We start from the raw sequence: 17500 nt of genomic DNA on the forward strand, positions 1-17500 counted from the left end.
CGCCAATTGTAGGCCAGGTCTTCTCATCCAACATCAGTACCTGACCTCACAAATGTTCTTTTGGATGACGGGGGTTCTAGACTTCCCCAGCCTTGTCTTTATTATTATTATTATACAGGATTTATATAGCGTCGACAGTTTACGCAGCGCTTTACAACATAGTCTTGGAAAGGTCCTTCTCAGTTGCAGCATGACTGAATGGCAACTATATTTAGACATTGTTTGATGGATTTGATGTGGAGGAATTGCAGTGTCCTGCACAGAGTCCTGACCTCAAACCTACTGCACCTTTGCGACGAATTGGAAAATCAATGGCGAGCCAAGTCTTCTCATCCAACATCAGTGCCTGACCTCACAAATGGGCACACATTCCAAAATCTTGTGGAAAGCCTTCCCAGATGAGAGGGAGCTGTTATGGCAGGAAAAAAAAGAGGCCATATTAATGGCCATCGTTTTGAATTGGAATGTCGGACACGCTCACATGCACCTGACTAGTGTGTGTGTGGGGATTAACCGAAGACCCGCTGCCCTGGTGCCACTTTCAGTTCAACAGCTTCCCCTTCCATGGCAATGGCACTTAGCCATCTGATGGGTGGCTGTTGGAAAGAATGGCCAATCAAGCTCAACTTCCTTAAACACTCCTCCTCCTCCCCCTCCTCCTCCTCCAGACTGCTGGTTGGACAATGAAGGAGCAAAGGTACATTCACGATGTTCCAAAAGTAAGGAATTGCTTCATACCTCCTTGGTTGCAGTGGCAACCAGTAGATTATATACAGAGCCTTGAAAAAGTATTCATACCCCTTGAAATTCCCCACATTTTGTCATGTGACAACCAAAACCGTAAATGTATTTTATTGGGATTTTATGTGATGGACCAACACAAAGTGTCACATAATTGTGAAGTGGAAGGAAAATTATAAATGTTTTTTTTTTACACATAAACATGTGAAAACTGTGTGTGGGGGGAGGGGCATTTGTATAGCGCCCCCCGGAGTCAATACTTTGTAGAACCCCCTTTCTCTACAAGTCTTTTTGGGGGTGTCTCTACCAGCTTTGCCCATCTAGAGAGGACATTTCTGCTCATTCTTCTTCTTTGTAAAATATCTCAAGCTCTGTCAGATTGGATGGAGAGCGTCTGATCAGCAATTTTCAAGTCTTGCCACAGATTCTCAATGGGATTTGGGTCTGGACTGTGACTGGGCCATTCTAACACATGAATATGCTTTGATGTAAACCATTCCATTGTAGCTCTGGCTGGATGTTTTGTGTCGTTGTCCTGCTGGAAGGGGAACCTCCGCCCCGGTCTCAAGTCTTCTGCCGACTCTAAGGCCGCGTACACACGCGGGGACTGTTCGCCCAACTTTGTCCGCTGAACAGTGTTTCGGCAAACAGTCCGCTCGTGTGTGGGCTTTCAGCGGACAGTTTCAGCGAACAGTCCGCTGAACAAGGTTTTTCGGAAATTCCGAAAAACTGTCCGCTGAAACAAAGTTTCAGCGAACAGTCCCCTCGTGTGTAGGCTTGTTCGTCAAACTAAGTTCCGCGCATGCTCAGAAAGGATTTACATGCCGAAAGTTATAATGCAGTGTATTGGACGTCGTATTTTTCGTCCCGTCGTACGTGCCGTTCACGTCATCGCGCACGGTTTCAGCAAACTGTTCGTCCGTCGTGTGTGGCCATGTCCGTCCATGCTAATTTTGAGCGGACTGTTTGCCGAAACTGTTTGACGGACAAAGTTGGGTGAACAGTCCCCGCGTGTGTGCGCGGCCTTACAGGTTTTCTTCTAAGATTGTCCTGTATTTGTCTCCATCCATCTTCCCATCAACTCTGACCAGCTTCCCTGTCCCTGCTGAAGAAAACCATCCCCACCACATGATGCTGCCACCACCATGTCTCACGGTGGGGATGGTGTGTTCGGGGGATGGGCGGTGTTAGTTTTCCCCACACATAGCGTTTTGCTTTTAGGCCATAAAGTAGAATTTTGGTCTCCTCTGACCAGATCACCTTCTTCCACATGTTTGCTGCCCCCTCCCCCACATGGCTTCTCACAAACTACAAACAGGACTTCTTATGACTTTCTTTCTCCAATGTCTTTCTTCTCGTCACTCTTCCATAAAGGGCAGATTTGTGGAGAGACGACTAATAGTTGTCCTGTGGACAGATTCTCCCCCCTGAGCTGTGGATCTCTGCAGCTCCTCCAGAGTTACCATGGGCCTCTTGGCTCTTCTCTGATGAATGCTCTCCTTGCCCGGCCCGGTCAGTTTAGGTGGACGGCCATGTCTTGGTAGGTTTGCGGTTGTGCCATACTCTTTCCATTTTCCGATGATGGATTGAACAGAGCTCCGTGAGATGGTCAAAGCTTGGGAGATTTTATTTATGACCTCACCCTGCTTTATACTTCTCCACAACTTTATCCCTGACCTGTCTGGTGTGTTCCTTGGCCTTAATGATGCTGTTTGTTCACTAAGGTTCTCTAACAAACCTTTGAGGGCTTCACAGAACAGCTGTATTTATACTGAGATGAAATGACACACAGGTGGACTCTATTTACTAATTAGGTGACTTCTGAAGGCAATCGGTTCCTCTTGATCTTAGTTAGGGGTATCAGAGTAAAGGGGACGCCATACAAATGCCCCTCCCCCACACTTGTCACATATTTATTTGTAAAAAATGTTGAAAACCATTTATCATTTTCCTTCCACTTCACAATTATGTGACACTTTGTGTTGGTCTATCATATAAAATCCCAATAAAATACATTTCCGTTTTTGGTTATAACATGAGAAAATGTGGAAAATGTCAAGGGGTATGAATACTTTTTCGAGGCACTGTATATTCTCTTTGTGCTTTACTGTATTCCACTACATTAAATAAAACTCACGCTAACATGACATCATTTTACTCAGCAGATCTTTTTGATTATATAAAAAGGTAAATATATGGGGGGTGCGCAAATTATGTAAACGCATTTATTTTTATTTTTTTTTACTATTTATCCCCCGAAAAATAAGGAATTAAAATATACAGTACTGTGCAAAAGTTTTAGGCGGGTATGAAAAAAAAAAATGCTGTAAATGAAGCATGCTTCCAGAAATAGAAGTGTCAATAGTTTATTTTTATCAAATTTAAAAAAAAATGGAACGTAAATGAACAGAAGAGAAATGCTGTTTTCAATGCAAAGGGGAGGGGGGAGGGGCACCCCAAATATTGATTGGATTTGGATTTGTTTTATGTTCATTTAATTTCCATTTTGTTAATTGATAAAAAATAAATAAACGATTAACACTTCTATTTCTGGAAGCGTTCTTCATTTACAGCATTATTTCACACCTGCCAAAGACTTTTGCCCAGGGCCGTATGTATCCAAACGTGCCACCAAACAACGGCCCCGTCTGCCCCGAAGAGCAATGTATAGGATACGTTGGGGGTAGACTACGAAACCCCAAAATATATGGCGCCCGCAGGTGCTCTGGTACTGAAGTGGTTGGGGTGGTCTTTGTATGCTGAGTCACGGAGGGCTCCGTAGCCCCTCGGATTGCAGCGCTTACTTTATCTTGCATATGAAACCAAAGTATTGATTAAAAGTACAATGTAGATTATGTACCAGCTGCCAATACCGAAATGTGTCCCATGTGCCCAAAGATTTTTTTTTTTACAAAAGTCTGCAGAGACTGCGGTCAGACGGGACACAGACGGGAGGGAAGCATGCCTGCACATCGCCGCACACAAGGCAACATCCTGCAAGGGAGCAGCGAGCTGAGAAGTGGATTTCTCTTCTTTTGTTGTACATTTAAAGCTTTTATTAAGAAGAGAAACACTGCCCCCTGGTGTTTTAAAGACCTGACTTACAAATTGCCTGTCCTATGGTAAACCTTGTGCTTTTGGAGGCCCACGTGGATGCGCGTTCTTCTGGGGGGCATGATGGACGCGAGTTCTTCTGGGGGGCATGATGGACGCGCGTTCTTCTGGGGGGCATGATGGACGCGCGTTCTTCTGGGGGGCATGATGGACGCGCGTTCTTCTGGGGGGCATGATGGACGCGCGTTCTTCTGGGGGGCGTGGACGCCCATTCTTCTGGAGGGCGTAGTGGACATGCGTTCTTCTGGGGGGCGTGGACGCGCATTCTTCTGGGGGGCGTGGTGGACGCGCGCTCTTCTGGGGGGCGTGGACGCGCATTCTTCTGGGGGGCGTGGTGGACGTGCATTCTTCTGGAGGGCATGGTGGACGCATATTCTTCTGGGGGGCATGGTGGGCGCACGTTCTTCTGGAGGGCGTGGTGGACACGCATTCTTCTGGAGGGCATGGTGGACGCGCGTTCTTCTGGGGGGCATGATGGACGCGCGTTCTTCTGGGGGGCATGATGGACGCGCGTTCTTCTGGGGGGCATGATGGACGCGCGTTCTTCTGGGGGGCATGATGGACGCGCGTTCTTCTGGGGGGCATGATGGACGCGCGTTCTTCTGGGGGGCATGATGGACGCGCGTTCTTCTGGGGGGCGTGGACGCCCATTCTTCTGGGGGGGCATGGTGGACGCGCATTCTTCTGGGGGGCGTGGTGGACGTGCATTCTTCTGGAGGGCATGGTGGACGCATATTCTTCTGGGGGGCATGGTGGGCGCACGTTCTTCTGGAGGGCGTGGTGGACACGCATTCTTCTGGGGGGCATGATGGACGCGCGTTCTTCTGGGGGGCATGATGGACGCGCGTTCTTCTGGGGGGCATGATGGACGCGCGTTCTTCTGGGGGGCATGATGGACGCGCGTTCTTCTGGGGGGCGTGGACGCCCATTCTTCTGGAGGGCGTAGTGGACATGCGTTCTTCTGGGGGGCGTGGACGCGCATTCTTCTGGGGGGCGTGGTGGACGCGCGCTCTTCTGGGGGGCGTGGACGCGCATTCTTCTGGGGGGGCATGGTGGACGCGCATTCTTCTGGGGGGCGTGGTGGACGTGCATTCTTCTGGAGGGCATGGTGGACGCATATTCTTCTGGGGGGCATGGTGGGCGCACGTTCTTCTGGAGGGCGTGGTGGACACGCATTCTTCTGGAGGGCATGGTGGACGCGCGTTCTTCTGGAGAGCGTAGTGGACGCGGATTCTTCTGGGGGGGCATGATGGACACGCAAGCCTCGGTGGCCTTGGGGGGACTAGTGAATGTGTTGCAGTCCCAGTGATATGTGCTTACAGACGTTTGGGCTGTTGCTCACTGCTTGTATACATGTGGTGTTAATTGGCCAAAAATATAGTGTTGGGGATCTTCCCGGGGTAGGGTGAGTTTGGACACAGTTCACAGCAGACTTGGAATTTATAAAGCAGACCTTGGCGTTTATTCGTGGTACAAACAGTCCAACAAACAAAAACATACGGCAACACCGTGCTTTTTTAAGTACAACAGAAATAAAAGAAAACCTAGCCCGGCTGGGCGCTTACTAACAGGTTCTTCTCACCTATCTGACACTTAGAAACACAGCGTCTTTCGCCTGGATATCGCAGGGAGGGTTTTAGCTCCAGCAGTGGCTGCGTTCGCAGCTTCCTTCAACACACAGACTGTTCATTCCCTGGCTGAGAGCAATCACCTGCAGGCCCAGCAGAGCCTTTACCTTCCCAGGCTAATTAGGATCAAAGCTCGCCTGATCCAAAACCCAGAACTGGATCGGGGGGGTGTGGAATGACAGGTCCCTCTACCAAACCTACCTGCCATTCCATATAAACCCAGGCCCGGCAAGATTAAATAACAACTCAGCAGCATATCGCTGCTGAGAAACTGATCCATCCTGGACTTACCATCTCACACTGTGTAGCAACCTAGGTGAGATGTACACCCCCTCGATCACTTCTCCAGTGACATGTCTACATATCCCCCCCCTCTTTTTCAGACCGGAGGGCTGAGCCTTTTGTCCCCACAGACAACTTACCCTCGACAATGCATCAGCATTTGCCTGTAATTTCCCTGGCCTGTGTTCCACAGTGAAATTAAAGTTTTGTAGGGAGAGAAACCATCTAGTCACTCTTGCATTTCTCTCCTTGTTTAACTTCATCCATGTTAGGGGGGCATGGTCTGTCACCAACTTGAATTTCCTGCCTAGCAAGTAATACTTTAAAGATTCTAGGGCCCACTTCACTGCCAAACATTCTCGCTCCACAATGGCATAATTTTTCTCGGCCGGGGTTAGTTTTCTACTCAAGTACGTCACCGGATGCTCCTCACCATTCACTACTTGGGAGAGTACTGCACCTAAGCCTGTGTTAGAGGCATCTGTCTGGACCAGAAATTCTCGCCTGAAATCGGGAGTAACTAACACAGGTGGTTGGCACAAGGCAGACTTAAGGCTTTGGAAAGCCTTCTCGGCCTCTGGGGTCCACGTGACCATTGCTGTCTTTCCGCCCTTTGTCAAGTCAGTTAGTGGAGCAGCAACTGAGGCAAAGTTCGGCACAAATCTACGGTAATACCCCGTAATACCCAGGAAAGCTCTAACCTGTTTCCTTGTCAGGGGTCTAGGCCAATTCTGTATTGCCTCAATTTTATTTAGCTGTGGCCTAATCAATCCTCTCCCAACAATGTAGCCCAGATATTTGGCCTCTTCTAGGGCTAGAGCACACTTCTCGGCATTTATGGTCAACCCTGCATCACTTATGGCATCCAACACGGCCTGTACCTTACAGAGGTGACTTTCCCAATCAGGGCTAAAAATGACCACATCATCGAGGTAGGCGGCTGAGTAATCACGATGTGGTCGCAGAATCAAGTCCATCAACCTCTGGAAAGTTGCAGGCGCCCCATGTAACCCGAATGGCATCACTACATACTGGAATAGCCCATCAGGGGTGGAGAATGCAGTTTTCTCTTTAGCCTCACCAGAAAGTGGAATCTGCCAGTAGCCCTTTGTGAGATCGAGGGTGGTTATGTACCTGGCGTTACCCAACTTCTCAATCAACTCATCTACCCTGGGCATAGGATAAGCATCGAACTTGGAGATCTCATTCAACTTTCTGAAATCGTTACAGAACCTCCAAGTTCCATTGGGCTTTGGGATTAGCACAATCGGGCTGGACCATTCACTCTGTGACACCTCAATTACCCCCAGATCAAGCATACGTTTTACCTCGGCAGATACGGCTTTCCTACGTGCCTCCGGTATCCTATAGGGCTTAAGGTTTACTCTGCTTCTAGGCTCAGTTTCAATGTGATGATGGATGAGGTGTGTACGCCCTGGGAGGTCAGAGAACTTGTTTTTGTTTTTCTGTAAAAATTCCTGAGCCTCCTGTTTCTGTGACACTGATAGAGTATCACTTACCTTGACTGGAGGGATTGGTTGTGACAAATTATTAACAGTATTTGTCGCCACCAAGGATTCCCTGTCTTTCCAGGGCTTGATCAAGTTTATGTGATAAACTTGGAAAGGCTTCCTTCTACCTGGTTGGTGCACCTTGTAGTTCACCTCACTGATCTTTTCAACAATTTCATAGGGACCTTGCCACTTCGCCAAGAATTTACTCTCAACAGTGGGGACTAGTATAAGGACCCTATCGCCTGGGTTGAATGTCCTGATTCTTGCGGACCGGTTGTAAATTCTACTTTGGGCCTCTTGAGCCCTCTGGAGGTGTTCCCTTACCAGGGGCATTACAGTGGCTATACGGTCCTGCATTTGTGCTACATGCTCAATAACACTCTTGTATGGGGTGGACTCACTCTCCCATGTCTCTTTTGCAATGTCCAGTAGACCCCTAGGGTGACGACCATAGACCAACTCGAATGGTGAGAACCCTGTGGACGCTTGGGGCACTTCCCTAATAGCAAACATGAGGTAGGGTAATAAATGATCCCAGTCACGACCATCTTTTCCCACCACTTTCTTCAACATATGTTTCAAAGTTTTATTAAATCTCTCCACCAATCCGTCCGTCTGGGGGTGGTATACAGAGGTACGGATGTGTGAGACTTTAAATAGTTTACATAATTCCTTCATCAGTTTTGACATAAATGGCGTGCCTTGGTCAGTTAGGATTTCTTTGGGGATCCCAGTCCTAGAGAACATATAAAACAATTCACGTGCAATTGTTTTAGATGCAGTGTTTCTTAAGGGTACAGCCTCAGGATAGCGGGTCGCATAATCCAGGACTACCAAAATATACTGGTGTCCTCTAGCTGACTTTACCACGGGACCCACTAAATCCATGGCAATACGCTCAAAAGGCACCTCTATAATAGGGAGCGAAACCAAAGGACTGCGAAAATGTGACACTGGGGCACTAACCTGACATGTGGGGCACGACTCGCAGTATTTTTTAATGTCATCATATATCGCCGGCCAAAAAAACCTCTGGAGAACCCTCTCTCGCGTTTTGTCAGTCCCCAAGTGTCCCCCAAGAACATGGTTATGTGCCATGTCAAGCACCTGACGCCGGTACGGCTTAGGTACCAGAAGCTGTTCCACAATCTCATCCTTAATCTTATTGACTCTATAGAAAAGATCATTAGTCACCGAAAAATGTGGAAATCTTTTTTCAGCATCTGGTTCCTGAGGTACCCCGTTCATAACAGCAACCTGCTCTCTCGCATTTTTGAGAGTGGGGTCCTGTAATTGTGCAGCGCCAAAATTATCCCTAGACACCTCTAAGTCTAGTATATTTTGCTCAGTGGGAGGAGCCTCCTCCTCCCCAGCCAGGACCTGCAAAGGAAAACAATCATTTTCATCCTGCACACTTTTATCATTCACAGTGGACAAGGCAACCCCCTTAGAGGTATCCTCACTCCTTTTGGGGATTTTTCTTTTTTCCCAGAGAGCCCAGAATAATGGAAAATCGCGCCCCAATATTACATTATGCATGAGGTTTTTAACCACACCCACTTCATATTGTACGGTGCCTTGTTCAGTCCCGACTTTAGCCAGCACTATAGGGTACACTTTTGTATCACCATGTATGCACACAACACTCATATGCTTTTTAGACTCTAAGTCCCCAGCCACCAGGCTAGCATGCACCAAGGTTACGAGGCTTCCCGAGTCCATTAACGCCTTAACAGGAAAGTCATTGATTGTAATATTGCAGATTTGCGGTTCAGTCTCTAGTCCAGGAACTGCAGCACAAGATGGTTCCGCAAACAGCGACTGACGCCGGCTAGCGTCACACTCCATGGGTTCAGTGGTAAGAGGGCAATGGGCAGACACGTGTCCCGCCTCATGGCATCTCCAACACTGGACAGGGCCTGGTCTCCTTGGCAAGGAGTCCTTTTTAGAGCCCCTTAGCCACCCGGGACCATCATCAGTCTTTTGTCCCTGAGACACCACTTGAGCCCTTTTCCCTCCATCAGCACCCCTCCACACTCCCCCAATAGATGGAAGTCTCTTACCAGCTGACGGCACAGATCTGGCGCTCCGGGGAGGTGAAGATGCTGCAGGAATATCACGGAGGTAGTCCTCAGTCGCCTGGAACCTCTCCACAAGGTTGACAAGTTCGTTTGCATTCTTAGGATCACCTTGTCCCACCCAGCGTTGCAGGTCAGTAGGAAGTGCTCGGAGGTAGCGATCCATCACGACCTTCTCTAGGATTTGTGCAGGAGTAGAAGTGTCTGGCTCCAACCACTTTCTTGCCAAATGGATTAGGTCATACATCTGGGACCTCGCTGATTTGTCCAGACTGTAGCTCCAGTTGTGTACCCTCCGGGCACGGACTGCAGTAGTAACTCCTAGTCGGGCAAGTACCTCCGCTTTTAGCCGAGTATAGTCCTTAACCTCTTGCTCACTGAGGTCATAGTAGGCCTTTTGAGGTTCACCTGTTAAATAGGGCGCAATTACCTCTGCCCACTCAGCGGCTGGTAACTTCTCTCGCTCAGCCACGCGCTCAAATACTGTTAGATAGGCCTCAACATCGTCCTCAGCAGTCATCTTTTGCAGCGCTTGCTGCACAGTCTTTCTCACAAAAAAAATCTCTGGAGCGGCTCCCTTCACTGTGGGTGGATTAGCAACCACAGGCGCCTCTCGATTTACTATCAGGTGCTCGATAAGTTGTTGTTGGCTTTGGCGCAAAGCTTGCAACTCTTCCTTATGCATCTGCTGTTGTGCAGCCATGGACTGTTCATGTCGTCTATTGGCCTCTGTCTGCGCCTGCTGTTGTTGCAAACTCACTTGCATAAATTGCTTCAGCATTTCCTCCATGTTGCTGGAGTGTTCTTGGAGTGTAGTTGCAGCTTTCACCCAGGACATTAAGCAGCTGTAGCCAAGTCTGTCCACACCGTTGCCCCTAGCAACCGACTTGCCCGCATTCGAACACCAACTGTTGGGGATCTTCCCGGGGTAGGGTGAGTTTGGACACAGTTCACAGCAGACTTGGAATTTATAAAGCAGACCTTGGCGTTTATTCGTGGTACAAACAGTCCAACAAACAAAAACATACAGCAACACCGTGCTTTTTTAAGTACAACAGAAATAAAAGAAAACCTAGCCCGGCTGGGCGCTTACTAACAGGTTCTTCTCACCTATCTGACACTTAGAAACACAGCGTCTTTCGCCTGGATATCGCAGGGAGGGTTTTAGCTCCAGCAGTGGCTGCGTTCGCAGCTTCCTTCAACACACAGACTGTTCATTCCCTGGCTGAGAGCAATCACCTGCAGGCCCAGCAGAGCCTTTACCTTCCCAGGCTAATTAGGATCAAAGCTCACCTGATCCAAAACCCAGAACTGGATCGGGGGGGTGTGGAATGACAGGTCCCTCTACCAAACCTACCTGCCATTCCATATAAACCCAGGCCCGGCAAGATTAAATAACAACTCAGCAGCATATCGCTGCTGAGAAACTGATCCATCCTGGACTTACCATCTCACACTGTGTAGCAACCTAAGTGAGATGTACACCCCCTCGATCACTTCTCCAGTGACATGTCTACAATAGATACCATTGGCGTTGTGGTTTGAAGATGGTCACAATGGTTGTGTCCATACCACTCTCCCCCCCCCTTCTTGTTTCAGGTCTTTCCTTACCTGTTAATACTACTTACATATACAATATATAATATCTTGAGTCACTTAATTCTGATATCCAAATATCTGAATATTATATGGTGATATCTGATGCTTAGTGGGGAGATTACCTTCTACAGACTTTCCAACAAGATAGCGATGTTGATGAGGACAAGGGCCTCTTCCCAACAACCCTGTTTTTTGTCAGGGTCTGTGGGCGGGGACTTATCAGAATTCGGGAGCCCCCTTAAATAAGGGGCCCCCAGATCCCGGCCCCCCCACCCTATGTGAATGAGTATGGGGTACATCGTAGCCCTACCTATTAACCTGGGGAAAAAAAGTGTACATAAAAAAACACACTACAGTTTTTTTAAAGTAATTTATTAATCAGCTCCAGGGGTCTTCTTCTGACTTTGGGGGTCTTTTTCCGACTTCGGGGGTCTTTTTCCGACTTCAAAAAAGGTTCCTGTACGACTTCAAAGGTAGTTGCCTCCAAGTCGGATCTCCATCTATATTGAAGTGACAATGTCGTCTCTCTAATATTAAAAACCGGCATGGGTTCCCCCTCCAGGGGCAAACCAGGCCCTTAGGTCTGGTATGGATTTTAAGGGGCGACCTGAAGTCAGATCCCGGGTTGCCCCTGTGTGAACTGTCTGTTAAAGTCCTACCCTGGGCTACCTGTGCCCCCCCTTTTTTTTTCTTTTTAGTTACTAAATTTCCCATACGGATGATGCCATAGGAGTGCTTTTCCTTTTTTTTTAATTAAGGAACAAATATGTGATAATAATCTTCTAAGTATTGAAAAGCACCGTCAAGGTGAATTTTATTAGTTAAAGCCCAACTGAATTCGGACCTGAAACAGCAAGTCACACAGGACACTTCTTGCTGTGCGCTCCGTGGCCTCCCTGAAGATGTGTGAACCGACTCCATTGAAAGCCCATCAAAGTCTACTGTCATGCGAATTGGATGAAACCCGCATCCAATTCGCATAAGTGTGAACCCAGCCTAAAGGGGAACTTCAGACCCTCCCACCATACTTGTTATTATGACAGATGCGCCAAAAGGGCTATACCAGCTGTATTTCCCCTCCTCCCCCCAAGGAGGTGGGAAGGGCCTATGGAGACCCTTGGATCGCTGCACATCTTTAAAAAAAATTCTGGTTATAGGATACAGTTCCCCAATTCAATATTTAGAGCGGTAAATATACCACTAATAAGTATATAGATGCTTGTACATTATGATGTGTCAGAATTATGAGGTTTTTTTTTGTTTTGTTTTTATATATCTCCTTAGAACTAAAATCTTCCTGAAGGAGACCACGACTCTATGGGTCGAAACACGTTGGGGTATTCATGCAGATGGCAATTCTGTAATGTAATGTTTAATTTGCTCCACAGTGTGACTTTCGCTATGTATGATGGAACATAACACCCTCTCTATCACTTTTAAACAGCCTTTTTTTTTTTTTCCCTTCCTTCAGCCTACTAATTAACCACTTCAGCCCCGGACCATTTTGCTGGCCAAAGACCAGAGCACTTTTTACGGTTCGGCACTGCGTCGCTTTAACTGACAATTGCGCGGTCGTGCGACGTGGCTCCGAAACAAAATTGACGTCCTTTTTTCCCCACAAATAGAGCTTTCTTTTGGTGGTATTTGATCACTTCTGCGGTTTTTATTTTTTGCGCTATAAACAAAAAAAGAGTGACAATTTTGAAAAAAATGCATTATTTTTTACATTTTTCTATAATAAATATCCCCCAAAAATATATAAAAAAAAAACTTTTTTTTCCTCAGTTTAGGCCGATACGTATTCTTCTACATATTTTTGGTATAAAATAAAAATCGCAATAAGCGTTTATTGATTGGTTTGTGTAAAAGTTGTAGCATTTACAAAATAGGGGATAATTTTATGGCATTTTTATTAATAATTTTTTATTAATAAATGGCGGCGATCAGCGTTTTTTTTTTTTTAATCGTGACTGCGACATTATGGCGGACACATCGGACATTTTTGACACATTTTTGGGACCATTTTCATTTATTCAGCGATCAGTGCTATACAAAAGCAGTGATTCCTGTGTCAATGACACTGGCAGCGAAGGGGTTAACCACTAGGGGGCAGTGTAGGGGTTAATTATGTCCTGGGGAGTGATTCTAACTGTGGGGGGGTGTGACTACATGTGGTACGTCACTGATCTCTGCTCCTGCCCACCGCTCAAGAAACCCTTAGCCATTTTTGGAGGACCCGCTCTTAAGAAAAGCTGGCCTATATGGTTAAAGGGTAGATATCAATTGCTTGGGTAGAATGCCTGCTGCTGTAGGAAACCATAGCCATCTTTGGAGGAACCCTGGTTGCGAAAGGCTGGTCTAGAGGGTGAAAAGGTAGATATCAGTTGCTTGGGTAGAATGCCTGTTGGTGGTCAGTAGCAATTGGTCCCAAGCCACTGGCTTTGCATAGTATTATCGTGCTACAACTATGCAAGCACAATCAAGCTCAATAGTTCAATCTCACTGCTGTAGGAAACCATAGCCATCTTTGGAGGAATCCTGGTTGAGAAAGGCTGGTCTAGAGGGTGAAAAGGTAGATATCACTTTCTTTGGTAGAATGCCTGTTGGTGGTCAGTGGCCATTGGTCCCAAGCCACTGGCTCTGCATATTATCATTGGTGCTGCAACTATGCAGGCACCATCAAGCTCAATAGCTATATCTCACTGCTCAAGGAACTCTTAGGCCGCGTACAAACGAGAGGATTGTCCGCCCAACTAAGTTCGTCAGACAATCCGACAGGCAGTCCGTCCAACTTTTGAATGAACGGACTTGACCACACACAATGAACGAACAGTCCGCTGAAAGCTTGCACGATGACGTGTACAGCACGTACGACGGGACTAGAAATACGACGTCCAATACACTGCAATGCAACTTTCGCCGTGTAAATCCTTTCTGAGCATGCGCCATACTTAGTCCGTCCAACTTGCCTACTCACGAGCGGATTGTCCGCTGAAACCAAGTTTGGACGGACAAAATTACGGAAATTCCGTAAGACTTGGTTCGCCAGACAGTCCGTTGAAAAAGTCCGCTGAAGCCCACACACGAGCGGATTGTCCGCTGAAACACGGTTCAGCGGACTAAGTTGGGCAGACAATCCTCTCGTGTGTACGCGGCCTTAGCCATTTTTGGAGAAAACCTGGTTGAGAAAGGCTGGTCTAGAGGGTGGGAGGGTAGGTATCAGTTGCTTGAACAACATTGGGGACTAATGACAATATGTAGCCACTAAAGAAAATAATTTTGCAGGTAAGTAGGCACATTTTACACTAAATGGCCAACACATTTTTGGGATAGAGTTCTTTTTACCGTCTTTGTCTTGTTGGGGAGATGTAGAAAGAACAAATGCCCCTTTGTTCCATTGACAAGTCTTGCCTAGACTAATCTTTTAGGGAATAACATTTAATAAGTAATTGCCGGAGATGAATACTGTATCACTGACAGAACATCTGATTTTGTTTTTTCAGATAAGTTACTCAGCCACTCACGAGCAGCTCAGCGATAAGGAGATCTATCCATCCTTCTTTCGCACCATTCCCAGCGACAAGCTCCAAGTGGAAGTCATCTTAAATTTGCTACTGAGGTTTCAGTGGACGTGGGTGGCGATAGTTGGCAGTGATGACGCCTATGGCCGGCAGGGAGTGCAAGAATTGAACATCTTGGCGAGCAAGAATGGCATCTGCATAGCATACCAGGGCCTGATCCCGTACAGCACAGACACAACTGCGGTTAAGAAAATGGTGGCCAACATTATCCAGACCAGAGTCAAGGCAACTGTGGTCTTCGCGGCCTATTTCAACGCAAGGATATTTTTTCAAGAAGTCATAAATGCCAACATCACCGACCTTGTCTGGATCGGGAGTGAAAGCTGGTCAATGGACACTCAAATCGTAGCACTCACCAGTAACAAAAGAATCGGCTCGGTATTAGGAGTTTCGGTGGGTCAGGTCTATTTCCCAAAGATCCTCCAATTTGAAACGGACTATGTCACGTCTCCAAAAATTCAAACCATGGGCCAGAATGGCTGCAGCCAAGTCTGCCAGGACTGTCGGGCCTTCACACTGCAGACCATGCCCATCGCCACTCAGTTTGCCATGTCCGTTTCTTTCAATGCCTATTCGGCAGTGTATGCCATAGCAAATGCCTTACATGATCTACTCGACTGTGGATCTGGACAGTGCAGTAACAACACTTTCTACCCATGGCAAGTAAGTACCCTTTTCCCCCGGCCAGAGGCATTTTAGGATTTTTTGCACATGCAATAAAATGCATGATTTAGGCCTGAAGACTAATTAAACCCCTTACACATTATATATGTAGTGCTTACCCCCGCAAGTGCAGCTTATTTTCCACAGGTTCCTATCCCTGATTAGTGCAACGGCAGCCAGGCACACAGCAACAGTCCCCCTCTCTGTAAAATCTGGTCCCTCGCACTACTAAGTGAATAAATCATAATGAATAAAGAATGATGGGAAGCTGCTGCTAGACCTAAAGTGTGCACAAAAGTGAATAATAAAAGTGGGCGTGATCAGCGCAAATTCCTGAATCGTGAATATGTAAATAGTTTATCTAACATATGCTAAAGCAATATAAACAGTGAAATAAAGCCCAAAATATCCAAAATGGTGAAACGACTCTAATGCCACGTACACACGACTGGACTTTTTCGACAGCAAAGGTCCGATGGATTTGCTCTCGACAATTCGATCGTGTGTGGGCTCCATCGGACCTTTGCTGTCCAAAAATCTGACGGACTTTAGAAATAGAACATGTTTCACATTTTTTCACCGGAACTCCGCCGGACCCAGTTCCTATCGAGAAATCCATTCATGTGTGTGCTAGTCCGACGGATGAAAACCGACGCTAGGGCAGCTATTGGCTATAAACTTCCTTATTCTAGTCCGGCCGCATGTCATCACGTTCAAATCCGTCGGACTTTGGTATGATTGTGTGTGGCCAAGTCTTTTGTTCGGAAAGTCCGTCGGAAGTCCACCGAAAGTCCGTCGGAAAGACCACTCGTGTGTACGCGGCATAAGAGGGCAAACAAATTCTTCCTAACAAAATCTCTGTGACTTCGCAAAAGTGTAATGCTCCCAGAGCCCTTACCTCTATAAGAAGTATAATCAGCTTTACGGATCTCCTATGATGGAAACAGGCTCACAGCTGCGAATCTCCAATTTTCAAAGGTGCTGGAGGTTCCGGCTCTAGGTGGTGTTGGAGCGGGCTCAAACCTCCCTATGATGATGTCAAATCATTCCAAATCTCCTCCGGTGCTCATGATTATACAGTAAACTCGCAGGTTCTAAAAATTCAATGAAAACAAAAAATAGCCTCCCATAGTGTAATATGTATAAACAGTGCAGGTTTATTCAAAAGCCAAATGGATCCTTACATAAAAAACAAGTTAAAAAGCTTGTGCAGTGCAAACACGGCATTAGAGACGCCTCTTACGTCACTTCCAGTTCGTCCTCCGTATCCGGCCACACCCTAACGCGTTACGTCACGGCACGTGACTTCATCAGGGGCCCCTTTCAGGTGCGTACTCACGATGACCCTGGATATTTGGATGCCTCCTTCCAATATCAGTCAGAAATTCCTCTCCAGACCAGATCCTTGGTGAAATCCTTTGATTAGTTCTGGACATTTTCAGGAAAACAGGCTCGCCCAGCTTTAGCATAGCTCGGACCTTTTCTGAGCACAGATAGAATTTCAGCTGGGCTGCCCAGAAGGGCAGCAACTCTTCAGCTTGGAAACTTCTCCTCCTGGACAAGCATAAAACCGTTTCAGCCCAAGATTATTTTTTCACTCCTCAGACTCCTACTATGCATCATCCCCCAGGGGTTGGCCGAGACCACATAAATATTCAGGCTGTGGGTCTGTCCCTTTCAGCCCACTACTTTCTAGAATTCTCCAGAAAACAGGGGAAAAACAGTCAAACCCACAATCAGTGAAGCTTAGAAGAGTCCAAAGCAATCACAAACTTCTCTGCTGATTACAGGGGTGCCAAAAGAAAAGCTAAATAACCTAGCCTATCTAGCAGCCTATTTAGGAGGGTGCTACATATATTTTCTGAAAGCAAAGACCCTGGAGAATAAAAGGGTGGTAGTTTAAATGTTTTATGTAACATATTAGTGCATATGTTCATCAAATACATATTTTCAGTAAAAACAAATTTCATTGGAGTACATTTTAGTGCACATAAGCACAATTTATTATTCTTTTTTTTTTTTTTGGTAAAATAATAAATATGAGGTTGCCTTAAATAAATAGATACATAGATACCAAACATGCCAAGTCTTAAATCCCAGCTCCTGTAAAATGTTCCTCAATCACCTCTTTACATCTTACAGCAGTCCTGGGCTCCCTGGAGGAACAGTAGAGCCCAGGAACCACTGCAGGCAGTGGTGGTGGTGGTGGTGGTGGTAGTGGGGGGGGGTCAGGCTTTCAGAGAACTTGTACAAGAAATCCAGTCAGGAAGCAATATCTTCCCATTAGGGTCACAGAGAGA

General features: G+C 46.8%; 1 protein-coding gene across 1 annotated transcript in view; it reads left to right on the forward strand.

Moving 5' to 3' along the window:
- Positions 1-17500, forward strand: part of LOC143934592 (taste receptor type 1 member 1-like) — a 43265-nt gene that overhangs the window by 10487 nt on the left and 15278 nt on the right. The window contains exon 3 of the mRNA XM_077458340.1: positions 14460-15200. Coding sequence (XP_077314466.1) covers positions 14460-15200 — 741 coding nt within the window. The remainder of the gene's footprint in view (positions 1-14459; positions 15201-17500) is intronic.

Source organism: Lithobates pipiens, unplaced genomic scaffold (genome assembly GCF_037356315.1).
Source record: "Lithobates pipiens isolate NorthernLeopardFrog02 unplaced genomic scaffold, aLitPip1_a1.2 Scaffold_27, whole genome shotgun sequence".
NCBI classification, from domain to species: domain Eukaryota; kingdom Metazoa; phylum Chordata; class Amphibia; order Anura; family Ranidae; genus Lithobates; species Lithobates pipiens.